Source organism: Phytophthora sojae, assembly GCF_000149755.1.
Source record: "Phytophthora sojae unplaced genomic scaffold PHYSOscaffold_3, whole genome shotgun sequence".
NCBI classification, from domain to species: domain Eukaryota; phylum Oomycota; class Peronosporomycetes; order Peronosporales; family Peronosporaceae; genus Phytophthora; species Phytophthora sojae.
The window spans coordinates 7,602,995-7,620,218 of record NW_009258117.1 but is presented as its reverse complement, the minus strand read 5'-3'; the positions used below and the strand labels follow the sequence as shown (position 1 = coordinate 7,620,218).

At 50.5% G+C, this 17,224-nt stretch overlaps 1 protein-coding gene across 1 annotated transcript; it reads left to right on the top strand.

Moving 5' to 3' along the window:
- Positions 1-641: 641 nt before the first annotated feature.
- Positions 642-8,134, top strand: PHYSODRAFT_313807 (hypothetical protein; the record flags this gene model as incomplete). The annotated part of the gene is made up of 2 exons (XM_009526157.1): positions 642-8,018; positions 8,081-8,134. The coding sequence occupies 2 exons, from the start codon at positions 642-644 to the stop codon at positions 8,132-8,134; spliced, it is 7,431 nt and encodes a 2,476-aa protein (XP_009524452.1).
- Between the last annotated feature and the right edge of the window lie 9,090 nt (positions 8,135-17,224).

Below are 17,224 nucleotides of genomic sequence, written 5' to 3'. Positions count from 1 at the left end.
CCTAATATCTTTGCGCCGCGTAGCGAGACATCTGAGGGACACATTCATTTGGGCGCGGAACCTCGATCGCAATGCCTCTCCGCTCGCTGGTAATCGCTTGGACACTAGCCAGCTGGGCTCTGCTCTTCCGCCCAGCAGCCAGCGCGCCGCCCAGCTTCACCACCTTCGCCAGCTCCCGCCCAACGGACGCGAACGTGGAGCTCACTCCGTGTACGCGAGCGCGACTTTGACTTTGTACCCTTTGGCTTTAATATGCGGCGCTAACCTGTATGTCTCGATGCACCGCAGTTCTCCCGTCGGTGGGGTACGACAACCTGGACGGCGACAGGACGGCCACGCTCGTGACTCCGAGCGCTGGAGTGCTCGTGGCGCACGTCAACTACAGAACGGTAGGCCTGCCCACGTGGGAAGAACCAAGGGATCTATCTACATGGGCGCTGATGGTGGCTTGTGCTTGGCGTGCGGCTGTAGGATCCACGATACTACACGGAGAATGTGCTCGAATCGCGCCTCAACTACCCGAGTATGTACACCGCTGCTACTACTTGTAGGAGATCCTGCACTCATATTTATTTGCCTTTGTTTTCTCTCTCCAAGCATCGCTGAGCCCGTACGTCAAGCTTTCTTATGCCTCTAAACCGATGTCATCAATAGCGTACAAAGCTGGTCAAGGCGCAACATTCCTGAAAGACTTTGACGCTGCTGCGGCGCCTGTGGAGACCGACGGGTTCTGTGAACGTGAGTTGTCTGCATTGGGTTTTCTGTTGAACACTCAGAGCGATCTGTGCGGGAGGTTCAAGCAGGTCGACACGAACGTGGCGTTCCTGCTGCAAGTGGAATTCGTAGAGCCCAGTAACAATGCCGCGAGCTGGTCGTGGTATCTCGGACTACCGTTTCGCATTGGCAACGGCGCTGTCGTGGTTCTCGATGGAATTGTGATACAGGATCTCATGGGCAAGACTGGCTATTGGAAGGGGGTTCTTGCGAAAGCTACCCAGGTGGATATGAAGATCAGCCCGGGCTTTCATGTGCTGAAAATCTATGGACTCTCGACAAAGTTTGAAAGCACGAGCGTCTACTTCAGCCGCGAAGGATCCACCCCGGCCGTTATATCCGTCGCTGCCATGGTTGGAGAACTCACGAAATGGGTGCCGTTTGTTGCGCCTGATTCGGCGATAACGAATACGCTTACCACTGAGCAAGCGAACAAAGCCAGCAGCGTCGGGAGGGGTGTTTCAGTCTTACAGTTCCAGAATGCTGCTGTCGAGGGAAGGTTCGCTTTACACTCAAGTTCCGTTACAACGTCTGATGGTCAGAGCTCGAAAGGCAACACTTCGTCCTTGGTATCATTCTCGTATTTACCGACAACCAGTTGGGGGAATGCCAAGTCATATCAAGTTGCTTTTCCGACCGCAGTGAACTCGCAGTGGGCTGTGATTCCTGGATTGAGTACTGTGCTGTCATATCCCACCACCGGCGTTTTGATGAGCACCTTTACCGGGCGATTCTTTGTGGATAAAAGCGCAGTTAAAACCTTTCGGCTGGATCTTGCGTTTGGACCAAGTTCTGGCTCGCTTACCTCGCAATTTCGCCTAGACGAAACCTTTCTTGATCCATCGGGTGTGCCTCTTGACTTTTCATACTTCACTAGCGTCACGCCGTCAAGCCCAACGAACATTTCTCTGAACTATCAATACCAAGGAACAAGAACGGGGAAAATTATTGGAGGGAGAACGACATCGGTGTTTATACCAGGAGCCACAGTTGTGACGGACACGTTCGTCGACAGTAACGCGATCCTGACGACACAAATTTTCTCCAAGATAGTCACACTTCCGACATCCAGTACCTTGATAGTCCGTGTCACGGGAGTTATCTGCCGGAATTCAGCGAATGAAACGTTTCGCGCTCGCATTTTGAAAAATGGCGATGCTCTTTTCGATGGTGATTTCTCCTCAGTGTCCGGTACAGCAACAAGCGGAGCCTGCGAACCATTGACGATGCACTCTGTGCTGGATGCCGTTGCTGGGTCGCACACAATTGCAGTAACTGCTAAAACCTCAACAAGCGCAGGATACCTACTCAAAGGATTGCAGTGGAGTATTGTCACGGTTGAAAGAGGAGCTTTACTATCGCAGGAGTTGTGCCAGTCTCGGTGTGCTCGACACGGACTGTGCAGGCTGGGAGTCTACAACAGGATCACCATGACGTGCAACCTCTACATGCTGCGTAACACGTCCTCATTGACGACTGATTCGACGCGGGTGGCATTTGTGCGAGCTCAGGAAGCGACGATATCGGACACTGCTTGGACAATCCTTCGGAACACCAAATGGTTCCTCAGCCAAAATGTGTCGTTGCAAGCTCAGTGTCAAAGTGGTACATGCGGGTGTTCTGACGTGTACACAGTGAAAGATCGGTGCCGGTGCATGTGTTTAGCCAGCAATGACTGTGCTGGGTTCTCAATTGCGGATGGATCGTCGTGCTACCCAATCACTGCAGCTGACCTGCGGCAAAATATACAAACTGGCGCCTACAATGCAACCGGTGGTGGCATCGTGCACTTGAAAATGCCTCAAACATGCCACGCGATTAAAGTCGACGCCCCAAACGCTGTAAGCGGGCGATATGCCATCGCAACATTGGCTGGAATCTACGAAGCGTTCTGCAACATGACAGCGGACAGCGGTGAAGGCTACACGATAGTACCGTGCGACTTTGGAACGAACGATCTGAATTGTCTGTACACTGGGGGGCCGAAAGATGTCGATAGTTGTAAAGCGATGGGACTTCAGCAGGTTGTGCCACGATCGTCGGGGCATTTATCCTCTATGCACAAGAAGTATGGATCGCTGTATTTTTCGACGGTCCCTGGGATAACGAATGCGTACGTTCGCGATACAGTAGATTTACCGAGTGACGAAGACAGCAATCTGGACTGGACTGCAATTGATGGTGGGAAGTGGTGGCTACGCGATAACGGAAGCTCGTGCGATGTGATATCACCCGCCAATGCACCCGACGAACGGAGGTGGCTAGGAATGCACTATTATTTTAACGGTGAAAGTGTGCTCGACGGACTGGGATTGAACTTCGACCCGCGCGGACTATCCACGGCGAAGTATTTGTGCTCAACAAATGACATCAGTCCATCAATATCTTGGAGCATTGCGCTTCAGGACTCCTTCATTGGAACGGGGGATGACAATCTATGGCTGACTTCTTGGAGTACTTCGGGAAAGTGGTATCAACTGTGTCAAGGAATCGTGATACTCGGTGGCAAGTCATTTGCTCGTACTGGGGCTTACGCCACTAAGACTATTGCTCAAACCAGTAAGAGTGACAAACCAACCAGCGTGCGCATCAAGTTCACGTACTACTTCGTATTCGATCCTCTCTATTGGGTCACGCTTCTCTTGAAGAGCTCAGAGCCGAAAACCATCCGCGTTTTCCTTGGTACACAGCTGGTTCGGCAGCTACAGGTTGATACATCAGCGACCTACGCATGCTACGGGCAGGGATCGGCAAGCTCTGCGCAGCAAGCCTACTTTTATCGAGGAAGGGAACGCTTTGTGGTGAGGGGGTTCAGCGGAAATGCCACCCAACTCCGATTTGAGGTGGATTTTGGCACATTGAACATCAGTGCGTTCGGAATCGATGACGTCTCCATGGAAGTGGAGTCGTCTTTCACGACGTCGTTGGGGTTGTCGATGGCCAGTCCTGCAGTATCGTGTACGCACTTAAAGGATGTGCGAGTGTCCAATGGAGACCCGAACCCCGATGGACTTTACTACATCCAGCTCGACCCCACTGCTGATCCAGTGCTGCTCCCTTGCTCTGACGGATGGATAGTTGCGCAGCGGCGCCTTAACGGGAAAACAACGTTTAACCGCAACTGGAACGAATACCGCGATGGATTTGGCTTGGGATCCTCCAGTGAGTGGTGGATTGGGAACGTGGCTCTTGCAGCCATCTCAGCGCATGCTACGGAGGCTATGATTGTGCTGTCCAAGGACTATCAGTCGAAGGCTGCAGTCTACAGCGAGTTTCGAGTTGCTAGCGAAAGCGAGAAGTTTCTGCTGACGGTGAAGGGGTACAATTCGACAGCAAGTTACGCAACGGACGCCCTTGGCCCCCTCACCAACACGTATTTCAGCGCACCCGATCAGGATAACGATCTATCTGCGACTCAAAATTGCGCGAAGAATAGCCGCAGCGGATTCTGGTACGGCGACTGTCTGAGTTCAACGAGATCCGATCTCAACGCGCCTTTCGACATGCTGCCGATCTGTAATTCGTACGCTGCGTGGGCGCAAAGCTGGTGTCAGAAGACGGGAGGCATCGTGTGGGACAACACGGATGGGCATAGTTCTTCAACGCTCTTGCTACGTCCAGACAAGTGCCCTCCCGGATATTCTGCGACTACAACGGGTGAATGCTCTCCTTGCGCTTCGGGGACGTATTCCGAGCCACGGTCACAAGGATGCACGATCTGCCCAGCGGGTACATACAACCCTTCGGCGGCTTCGTCTGGGATCGCGTCGTGCTTGTCTTGTCCATCCGGCTTCATGTGCACGAGTGGATCGACAGCCCCCGTTAAGTGCTTAGCAGGAACATTTTCCGATGCTGGATCCAGCCAGTGTCTTAGCGTACCAGAAGGATACGTGGGAGCCCTCAACCAAATGTGCCGAAGTGACCTCACTCCTTGCGTGAATGGGACGTACTCTAAGCCCGGCCAGCAGAGCTGCACAAGCGTTCCTGGCGGATTTTATTGCCCGGCAAACGGAGCTCCCTGTGGGTACTCAACTATCGCACCATGCCCTTCGAGAAGTGTGTACTGCCCTGCGGGAAACGTGGGCCCAATTGCTGTACCACCCGGCTATTATTCCATCGGATCGACGACAAATGAGCAGCAGTCTGCTGTATTGCCTTGTCCAAGAGGGTTTTATTGCCGCAGAGGCGTATCTTACCAGTGCCCACCCACCCGCTACGGAGACCAAGTCGGTCTGGTGAGTCCGCTATGTTCTGGGCGGTGTGCAGTGGGTTGTGTCTGCAAGGCGGGAAGTATCAGTCGCTGCCCTGAATCACCATCCGGAGTTGATCAAGTTGCTGTGTCCCCGGCGTCCGTTGCGCACACTTTGGCACCGCTACCGAGGCAGCCAGGAGTGACGAATGACTCACTCATCCAGGGCGTTTTGACTGCTATCAGCGGGACGTCTGCTGTGTCGATCGACATTTTCGACTTTCGAGACGTGAACTTGACTTGGTTTAAGACGGGGTGGTCCGTCGGATTCGCGCACAATATCACGATCTCGTACTTTGAGCAGTCTCAATCGGATCTAACGTACGAATTCCAGGTGCCGACTGCTGGGTTTGACTGGGGTGTCGTCGTGATCCTGGACGGGACTGTTATTGTGCCGCGGTCCACCAACAGCTCGCTAGCATTCACGTTCGTATCAACTTGGGGTCAGCACGTTCTATCGTTCATTGGGGCCGAGTCGCAGTTTACCGTAAAGAGGACAATTCTGTATCGGAAATCCCCGGCCGCGAGTTTCACCTCGTTACGCTGTGATCGTTTAGATGGACAGCCGATCTACTTGCAGATGGAGGTCTCGTTGTGTGGTACAGCAGCGTCGGCCTGCAAAAGAGTTATTTATGCTAACGGAGACACTGCTAAGACTCTAGTTCAGACCGCGAACACTTTGGAAGTATTGATATTTTCTGGCGCTGGCCTGCAACTTTCATCCATCACAGCGGACGTTTCTGCTAGCGTAAACTACATGCCACTGCTGTCTGCCATGGATACTGGCGGAATTGCTGTGCTTGTCGGTGTTAACCCGGGATCGCTACCTGCAGCTTTACGTTCGTGGTTAGTTGGCTATGGTGTACCCCAATCCAGCCTAGACGCTTCAGCGTCTGGCTTTGTATTTGTCGGAGTCAATGACAACGTCACACCGGCCACGTTCGAGACTATTGTAGCAGGGTCCAATTACAACTTGGCATTACCTGTGCCTTTGCCGCAGTCGTCTGCTTCCTACAGCTACGTTAGTATTCCACCCGGCTACTATGGAGTTCCGGACGATACTTCTGACACGCGCAGGTATGGACTCAAGAAATGCCCAGCAGGATACAGCTGCGCGGCAGGCACTCGCACGTTGGCTTTCGTATTTCCAAGCTCGGTTTGCGTGGACAAGAAGCACACTTTGAATATCCCCGAAAATGATGCTGCCTTCGTTTCCAGCGTCAGTTTCAGCCTGGTATCCTCCCCTACTGGCTTGACGTATAGTCTCCAAGTACCAACGGACAGCGCAGGTTTATTCGCACTGGACAGTGAAAATCATGTCACGCTGCTGAAGGAGCTAGATTACGAGAGTCGGAGTGGGTACGACCTCACACTGGTGCTTCAGGAGACCCAAGCGAGTGCGTCGTACGCGGCATGCCAAATCCATGTGAGCGTGGTGGACGTAAATGAAGCTCCGGCAATTACAAATAGTCAGGCTGTGCGCACCATCCAGGAAAATCTGCCGCCTCCTGTGACTTTGGCACCTGCACTAGTTGTGCAGGATCCAGATTCGTACGATTCATACACGTTTTCTATCGCGAGCGGTGGAGATGGAAACTTCGCGGTGAATCGAGACGGAGCCATCGTGGCAACAAAGGCCCTGGACTTTGAAGCATCCGCTCGGTTTGTCTTGGAAATTGTTGTTAAAGACAAAGGGGGACTGGAAGGGCATTCTAGCGTGACGATTACTGTCGTAGATGTTCCAGAACCTCCAACCTGTACGCCGCACACGTTTAATGTTGCCGAGAATACTTTAGTCCTGACGTTGATTGGCAACATGAACAACTACGTTTCGGATCCGGATGCTGGGGACTATGTGAAGTATGAATTGGTATCTCAAAGCACCTCAGGGGCGCTTATTGTGGACTCAACCACAGGCAATTTAACGCTGCAGAAGGCTCTTGATTTCGAGGTGCAGGACACGATTTCGTTTCGAGTTCGCTTTACGGATACTACGGGGCTTCGAAGCACCTGTGGCTATGTGATTAACGTAACGGACTCGAATGATCCTCCTGTCCTGACTGAAGCTGTCTTCCAAGTTCCTGAGAATTGTGTGGGCAGTAATTGCTTGGCAGGAAATCTCGCACACTACGCCGTGGACGAAGATAAAGGAGACGTGCTCAGCTTTAGCTTAAGCTCTGCAAGCGACATCTTTCTGATCCAGGGATCTGAATTATGGGTAGTGGGGGCGGTAAACTTCGAGACCACCCCCACCCTCACCGTTAGTGTATTGGTTGATGATGGAAAAGGTGGCAGCGATGAAGCCTTAATGACGGTACAAGTACTGGATGTTAATGAAGCCCCCGTCAGTTCAATTTTCACGACGCAAGTTCTTGAAAATGTCCCCATTGGAACGATTGTCTACACTTTCGAGGCGCGTGACCCTGAAGGAGACCGTGTAGCATACAAACTTGTTCATGCCAGTACCGGCTTTGAGGACCTTTTTGCTGTCAATGATGGCGATCTGGTGACAAAAGCTACGATCGACTACGAACTGCTGTCCACTCACTCCTTCAGTACTAGCATCAGCGCATGTGACCCACTGAAGCTTTGTGCGGAGTTCGGACCAAATGTAGTGGAAATTTTGGACGGCCCTGATGCACCTGTTGTTGACGCAGAGCCTGCGACGGTGACGGTACTTGAGAGCGCAACAGTGGGCAGCTCTGTCGGCGCACCCGTGACCTTTTCAGACGAAGACACTGGCCAGGCTTCAGCGCTCGTCTTTTCAATTTACTCTGGCGACCCATTGAACCAGTTTTCGATCTCCAACTCGACAGGAGATCTGACTATTGTTTCGTCGCTCAACGCCGAGATTACGCGTGAATACACGTTGGTGATCCAAGCCACTGATCCAGATGGTCTCATCGGGTTTTCAGACCCGGTTGAGATTTCTGTTCAAATGGTGCCTTCGCCACCCTATTTTGTGGGGTCTACGGTATCTCAAGACTATTACAGAGTTGATATCAGCCAGCAGACCAACGGAGCGTATGCTCCTGTTTCTCTGCCAGTAGCCGATAGAGACCCGGGGCAGATTGGCGGTTTATGCTCGATCACTACGGATCCGACCGATAGTTTCTCGATTGAAACGACCGCTGATAACACCGCATGCGAGCTCACTGTGAGACCCGGTGGCTACGTATCCGATGAGGCACGGATTGATATCGTGCTACGGGTGACAGACACTGTTGATGCGTCTTCCTTTAGTGAGATTACGGTTGGAATACTGGCGAGAGATATTAACCACCCGCCAAAATGCTCTAACTCACAGGCTCAAGTCATGGAGAACTCGCCCTACGGTGTTGTCGTTGGCATCGTGAATGGAAGTGACCCTGATGCCGTGGATACCGTGTCCTATTCCATTGCTTCCGAAGCGGACAAAGACATCTTTCAGATTAATTCGTCGACTGGCGTAGTTACAATTGGCACCCAATCACCCGATTACGAAACTAAGCACCTGTATGTACTCAAGATTCGTGTTCAAGACGATGCTGCAGCTTCCCTGACTGGCACGTGCAACCTGACTGTGGACATCTCGAACGAATTAGAATCTCCGAAATGCGTGGATACGGTCACTGTTACTATACCCGAGAATAACGCATTAAACGATTTGGTGGGGGACGCAATCTGGAAAAATTGTACTGATGCAGACACAGGCACGAGCAACTCTTCGTCATTTCTGTTTAAATTCGCTGGCAAAAGCTCAAAGTTTTCGCTTGACGGTCTCACAGGCGAATTGAGAGCCGCTCGGGTGCTCAACTACGAAGAACATCGTTCTTACAGCACAAAAGTCATCGTTCGAAACGCGCATCGACCCGAGAAAAGCACTGTTATGGCAATCTTTGTACAGGTGCTCGATGAAAACGATACACCCCAGCTTTCATTCCAGCCTGCTCTCCCTTCATCGTCTGCGTTGGGCGTGGATATTCCTGAAACTTCTGCAACTGGAACAGTAATTGGTCAAGTGGTGATATTTGATGAAGACGCCGATGATGTGTGCACAGCTCAACTTCTTGGTCGCTCTTTAACCTTCTCACTTGAGCAGGTTAACTCGACGGCTTACAATATTGTGCTGGTTAAAGCACTGGACTACGAGACTCGCTCGCTTTACCCCTTGAACATCACAGCAACGGATCTGGCTGGAGCGACGTCGACCCTCGTCTTGGATGCCACCATCGTTGATGTCAACGAAGCCCCCTACTTTCCAGAAAACCAGCATTTCTTTATTGAAGAAGACGCGACCACCCGGACAATTGCGACCTCAAGGTTTAGATCACGTGGATTGTGCTCCAGAGTGAGTGAGAGTATCAGCATTGAGCCTTTCGCTACTGTTTCGTATGGAAGATGTCTTCAGAGCTGCGAACACTTGTCTTCGTGTGAAGCAGGTGTCTTTGATTATTCGTCAGCCACGTGCTCTTTATACACCACCGCCTCTGGGTCGTGCGAGCCGTGTCAAGCCTGTGAAGGTTTCGAGAGGATCACTGCCGGTCGCGTGACGAACAAGGCACTTTTAGTGTCTGCTGACTCAGTTTACGTGGAACAAGGCGCGCCTGTGCCGTCACCAGAAGCTGATTTTTCGCTTGAGTGCTGGGTCCGTATTATTGACGGCGAGGGGTCATTTGTGGGCTGGAAGGATAGCAACAGCTCCGTGATAGGCTTACAACTCAAGTATTCGGGAGAAAAGCTTCATGCAATTCTTCACGGCGTGGCGCTTAACACCGGGATGGTATTAGAATTGGACACTTGGTACCATGTAGCCGCGACGTTTGCTAGCTCCTCGGGCGAACTTCAAATACTTGTGGACGGAGTGGTGGCTGTCAAGCAGCAAATTGTGTCCTGTTCTGGAGTCACGTGGGGTCCGTCCACTACTCTCACAATTGGAAACTGCAATGACAACATCGAATGCCCAGTGAAGACCTTCCAAATCGCAATTGATGAGGTACAGTCGTACAAATTATTCGCTTAGGCTTTGCACTAACGCTTGACCTATGATTATGTTTTATCTGTAGCTGCGTTTGTGGAGTGCGACGAAGCCACCAAAGCAGATTGTAGACGACCTTGCCCGATCTGTCAACCCGACCCAGCTAGGCCTGCTAGCATTTTACAGGCAAGCGATTACTCTTGGCTGCATTGACTGGTAGCGAGCTCTCACAACGTGACTGGTCAATGCTTTGAATTGGTGTTGCGACAGATTTGAAGGCGACTTGGCGGATGCTTCGACGTACAATGGCTATATGGTAACCCCAGTGGGCAGCAGTTCAGTGTTTATTAATGGTCCCGCTATCAGCGATGCGGTTGGATCTGTGGCATCGACGTGGCGTCTTTATTTCTTGTCTGATGGGGGAGAACAGGAGTTTGGCGTTGCTGAGCTCTCGTGGTTCTCGCAAGGATCCAAACTGGATCTAGCATCGTCTTTAGTATCCTTCAGAGCTTCGAATGGGTCCGACGTGAGCAACGCTATGGACGGTGATGCAACCACTGTCACCTTCGTTGGACAAAATTTGACTGAGAATCCGCACATGTGGGTAGAGTTTGAGTTCAAGGCAGAAGTCGAAGCTTCAAAAGTAATCCTCTATACAGATTGTACCCCAAGCCCCTCAACTTGGGTGCTTTCTATGGAATACTGGGACCCTGAAAATCAAACCTGGAAACCAGTATCGTATTTTACGCCCACGAGCGAGCCGTGCCCGCGCTACATGGCCTACGGTAAGTCTGTTTCGAGTGCTACCATATACTCTGCTTATCTGTTTCAGTGCTAACAATGTGCCTCGTAGCCTCTCAGCAATATGCAATCTCTGACGACGATGATACTGGGGATGCGGACCATACCTACGCCCTTACTAGTTCCGAGTTGGCCTCAGTCTTTGAGGTTGATCCGTCAACAGGATATATACGACGAAATACCCGTTCTTTGGATTATGAGACTCAAAACCAGTATGACTTGCAACTGAGTGTTCGAGACGGTGGAGGCTTGCTAGCGGTGACGACTGTAACAGTTTGGATTGTGGACGTGAACGAACCCCCGATATTCGTTGGGAACCGATATCTTCAAGTTGCTGAAACAGCTGCAGCTGGAACTATTGTCGGGAATATTGAGCTGTATGATCCCGACGGTGACATTCTGATGGTGTCCATTAGTGGTGGTGATTATCTTGACGCGTTCTACATCGAGAACAATACGTTGATTGTAGCTCGTGCGATCCTGGACTACGAAACGTATCCATCCTATTCGCTCATGCTTACAATCGAGGAGGGAAGAAGTGTCGACCCCCTCTCTGCTATAGGATATCTTACGGTTAGTATTCTCGACGAAAATGAAGCTCCAGTGTGCTTTGACCAGACGCGAGAGGTGCGAGAAAATTCGAGGATTGGGTCCGTCGTCGGAAGCGCTCTTCTCGCCGCTGATCCTGATATTGGACAACAGCTAGCGTTTGCAATTGTTGCTGGAAATGAAGAGGACTATTTATCGATAGACTCAGGAACCGGCCAACTTCAGATCACGAACGTTGGCTTAAACTACGAAGCCCGTAGCCAATATCTGCTTACGATTAGCGTGACTGACAACGGGATTTCAGCACTATCTACTCGTTTTGACGTCACCATCAACATTATCGACGTGAACGAGGCCCCGACTATCTCGTTAGTAGACGTATACTTGAAGGAAGGAGTCATGGCGAACGTGAGTTTAGCCGATATTCTGGCAGTATCTGACGAGGATTTCAACGACTCACCGACGATTTCGTTCGTGGGGTGTGTACCCTCGAACTGTCCGTTTAGTTATGATGAAGAGCAAAACATACTGGTACTAGACGCACCTCTCGACTTTGAGCAGTGGAACGAGTACACGGTGACACTTCGAGTGACTGATACTGGAGCACTTGCAGCTGAAGCGAATATGACGGTTTACGTACTAGATGTGAACGAGGCCCCCATTATCGGTGAAGCGACATTTGAGTTGCGTGAAAATGTGCCTCGAGGAACTCTTGTGGAGCTACCAATAAGCGCGTATGATCCGGATAAAGGTGGGCGTGTTGAATACTCAATTTCTTCACAAAGTATTGGCGGTTGTTTAGAGATCAACGCAGCGTCAGGGCAGCTGGTTGTTGCGAATGCAAACTGCTTTGACTACGAAGCATTTGTATTTGATAGCCTGATGGTACCAACTTTCGGAGGTGTAATGCTCGAGCAGGCAAATGATGCTGTCGGAATTACGGCTGTGACCTTCGTGAGCGAATCAGCGAATCGTACGACCATAGATCTGTTCTACACACGATCCAATTCGGAGCCAGACAACTTTCGGACTCGAGTTCAAGATTCGGTCTATGTACGAATTGACACGGCAGGAACTATTTTCTCGGCTGTCAACACGTCCGAGGAGTGGAATCAATACGGCAATGGAAGCACTGGACTCCTAACGTTTGAGCTATCGCACCTACGCAGCGACAATGTCGTCGATATCAAGTTTCGTGACAGCGATTGGCATCGGCTGTTTGATGTTGCAAACCTGAAGAAAACCTTTCAACTATATATTTCCGTTCATGACGCTTCCCCAGAAGCTCTTACTACACAGAGAATCTTTGATATTCGTCTTCTCGATCAAAATGAGCCCCCAATATTAGTGTCCAGCGAGATGCTTGTAGCCGTTGAAAATACCCCAACGGGTACCCGTGTTGAACCCGCGATTGGCTCTCTCTTTGCTGATCCGGAGGGCTCGACAACGTTAGAGTATATTCTGGTGGATCAAAGTATTCCAGGGTCTTTTTACTTTGACTCCTCATCAGGCTACGTACACGTTGGCAACACGGGCATCAATTATGAAGAAAAAGAGGTGCATTATCTGAGTTTCTCGATCGTTGATGGGAGCGTCACTGCTAGCTACACAGTTTCCGTGATGGTATTGGATACAAACGACCCACCAGTCGTTACTTGCGCTCACATTCACGTAAACGAAAACTCACCAGTGGGCACCTTACTGTCGGGAGCAGTATTAGTTGTGGATGAAGACCTGAACGACGAAATTTTCACCTATCGCGTTAAGAATGACACGGAATGGTTTTCCGTTGACAGCAGCGGCCGACTGATTCTAAAGCAGACCGCGGATTATGAGGCCCTACGGTATCACTTCGTTGCGCTAAAAGCAACAGATCATGGCGGCCTCAGCGCAGATTGCGTGGCTATCGTAGAGGTCACTGACGTTGATGAACCTCCCGTTGGCCCAACTGTTTATAATGGATCGGTGTTTAGGAATGCACCTGCTGGCACTCCAATATTGAGATTGGGCCAGCGGGACCCCGAAGGCAAACCGCTCCTACTCTCTATTGCAGCATCTTCAGTGGCCGAGGATGCTTTTGCTTCTACTGAAGATCTAGTTCTACGTTTGAACCAGAACGGTAGTAGTATCTGGGACGCCGATTTAACCCAGGTACTACTGAGTGTCGAGGTGAGCGATGGTTACAATCGAGTCCCGGTCATTTGTGTCATTGCGGTCATTGATGAAGCACCACCAATTCGATGCTTGGAGAAACCTCCGAATGTCGCCGTGTCGGAAAACTCAGTTGGAGCCAATGTGACGCAAGTGAAGGTATTGCCGTTGACATACGCACCAGTTGGTTTTCTCATGCAAGATACGGCGGTTCCGTTCTCACTGAACTCTTCCACTGGCGAAATAGTGGTGAACAATCTCATCCCGCTTGATTTTGAGCGCCAGAACGTGTACTTCCTGATGATTGAAGTGTATTATTCCGCCTCGGACTATATCGTCTGCCCGATGACAATCCGCGTCCTTGATGTCAACGAGCCACCTACTTGTGCTGTGCAAACATTGAATCTCCCGGAAAACATGAATGGGAGCGATGTGTGGTTGTTGCAAGCTAGTGCTACCGACCCTGAAGGTGACCCGCTAACTTACCTGCTGGAAACAAGCTCCGTATTTTACGCTAAAGCCAATGGCTCTGTTTTTGCGAAAGATCTTTCCTTGATCAACTACGAAGCTCAAGCATACTATGGACTAACAATGTCGGTGAGCGATGGTGTCAATGTCGTGCAATGCCCGCTAGCGATATACGTACTGGATACGAACGACTGCCCCTATATACCTACGCAGACGAGGTATGCGAATGAAAACAGTGCGATCGGTACCGCTGTTGGGGAGGCTATTGCTGCCTTGGATGAAGATTATGGACTCAAATCTCACGGGCGGCTCGTTTATTCCGTAACTTCGGATATTTTTCAAATTGGACGATCGTCGGGTTTTTTAACAGTGGTGGATTCCTCGAAACTGGATTACGAGGTCTTGCCGCAGATTATGCTGACCGTATATGTGTCCGATGATGCGATGAGCCCGTGTACAACCAGCACTGAGATAACTATCTACGTTGTGGACGTGAATGAGGCTCCCCTAATTGTTCCAGGGCAAGTTGGCTCTGTGCTTGAGTTTACGCCAGATTTATATCAAGATGCTTCTGTTCCAGTGCTGAATGTTACAGCTCACGACCCCGACCGAAATGACAGGTTACGATTTAGTCTGTTGAGCAGTAGCTTGAGCTACTTGTTTAGGATTGACAGTAAGACTGGTTGCATCTTCGTGACGGATCCAACTGCATTTGACTACGAGAGTGCCAGTGTGTACTACCTGAATGTGACAGCTACCGATAAAGGTGGCATGGCCAGTACTGGACAAGTGGAGATCCGTGTAGTAAATGTGAACGAAGCTCCCGTCTTTAGATTGTTCAGCGGGAAAACTAACGAAAACAGCGCCGAGAACACAGCTATCCTAAGTGATACGGCGATTATTGCGACTGACCCAGAAGGAGATGACGTGGTGTACTCTATCGCCGGGAGTGTGGCAAGGATTCCTTTCGCCTTTGTGGGAAACAAGCTCGTTGTTTCTCGAGCCGTCTTAAATTATGAAGTGCGGACCGACTACTCGTTCTCAATACAAGCATGTGATCCCCAAGGGCTGTGCTCCTATTCCACGTTTGATATCGCGATCAATGACGTTAATGAGCCACCGATCTTGCTGGGAACAAATGTAAGTGTGGATGAAAACGCCCTGGAAGGAGCTCTCGTCGGAACACCTCTTCTCGGTATGGACCCGGATCATGGCCAACGTTTATTATACAGCATCGTGGGTGGTGATAACCATGACCTTTTCGGTATCCAGTCTTGCAATGGCCAACTCTACGTCAAACGTTCGAGCTCTCTTGACTTCGAAAGAGTGGCGACCTATACAATCGCAGTTGCTGTGAGCGACAGCGGGACGCCGTCATTGAACACTACAGCGAACATTACGGTTGTTGTCCGGGATGTAAACGAAGCTCCTGTTCTCACTATGAGTTATTACATCCGGGCCAAAACGAAAACGGTTAGCAGCAGCACTGTTTCAGGTCTCAGCGGAATGGAATTCGCTACAGCAATTGAGTCTGCTAGTCAGCCAGCGGGCTACTGCACAGGCCTTATTGACAGCGTGGTAGACGTTTCTAGTACGGAATTGTGTGCTTACGGATTTGGAGGAGAGTACGGTGCAATTATCGAGTGGCCATTTATGCTAGTGGCAGATAGTCAGGTTGCTTTCCGTGTTCTATCTAGTGTCGAGTTGGATGTTGTGTTCCTAATCGACCAGCAAGTATTTGCACCTGAGGCCTCTATTCGACCAGGCTTTGCCACGCAATATTCCGATGAATTGAACGTGGGTAGCCTTCACCGAGGAAGACATGGCGTAGTTGTATACATGTATTCCGCGTCTAACGGCGCCACGTCGATCGAGTTTCAGACGAACTCTGAACCATGGAAGCCTGTATCACTTCAAAATTTAAACGCTGCTTTCAAAGAAAATATTGAAGTGTCGATACCGGAGAATAGCGCACCTGGTACGAATGCTGGGGATCCGATTCAGGCTGTGGATGAGGATACGGATGCAGTATTACAGTACCGTATTTTGCAGCAGAGTTCTCCCGGCGTGTTTGGAATTGACAAGCAAACTGGTCAGCTTGTGCTTAGCGCAGCCAACGCTCTTGACTACGAGATCAACCGTTTTTACCAGGTACTGATTCAGGCGAGCGACTCCGAATTGTCAGATCAGGCATGGGTAACTGTTGTCGTGCTAGACGTCAACGAGCCACCGGTATTGCCAAGTCCTCAAGTGTTTGAAATCAAAGAGAACGCTAAGGCGGATGCACCGGTGGGACTCCCCCTGTCTCCGCTTGACCCCGAAGGTGTGAACGTGAACTTCAAATTCGCTCTTCAAGAACCAGCGATGCCATTTCAAATGAATTTACGCACTGGTCAGCTGTTCGTGAAGGCGGGTGCGAATATCGACTATGAAAGCAAAAATATTTACGGACTGCAAGCTGTGATCACCGACCAAGATAACTTCACCATCACAGTGGAAGTCGTTATCAACGTCATTGATATGAACGAGGCCCCGGCGATTACCGTGAATGTTTTTCCGCTGATTGAAAACGCCCCAGCTGGAACTGTTGTGGCGAAGCTGCAAGCATTCGACCCCGAGAACCAAACTTTGTTCTTTTCGTACACCTCGAACTTTGCCCTGGATATCAACGGGACCGCGTTTCGAATTGTACCTCTGTCCACCTCTAGCGCCCAACTGGAGATTCGAGGGGCCGTAATTGATTATGAACAACAAAAGGCGTTCGATATCACCATTACCGTGACTGATACGAGTGCCGAACGGTTATCAACATCCCAAACATTTAGCGTACTCGTGTCTGACGTCAATGAACCACCTAAGCTCATGGTCGACTGTCAGCATTCCCGAAAATGCAGCTAATAGCTCGTTGCTGGGTGAACGATTGACGAAATATTTTTCGGATCAAGACTTTGGCGACAGTTTAACAATCACCATCCGGGATTCGAAGCCTTTGAGCGGAGCTTTCAACGTTACTTCTGTTGGTCAGCTGTATGTCCTAAACTCAGCGCTGCTGGACTACGAATCTGTGCCGTCGATCACGCTTTCTTGTATCGCTACTGATAATGGCGGGAATGCGGTTGATTTTGGTGTGGTGGTTAGTATCACGAACGTGAATGAAGCTCCATACTTCGTTGAATCTACCGAGCAATTCACGATTCCTGAAAGCACTCCGCCTTGGAACGGTAGTGCACTACATGAACGCTCTAGATCCCGACGGAATAATTGGAGATTTGCAC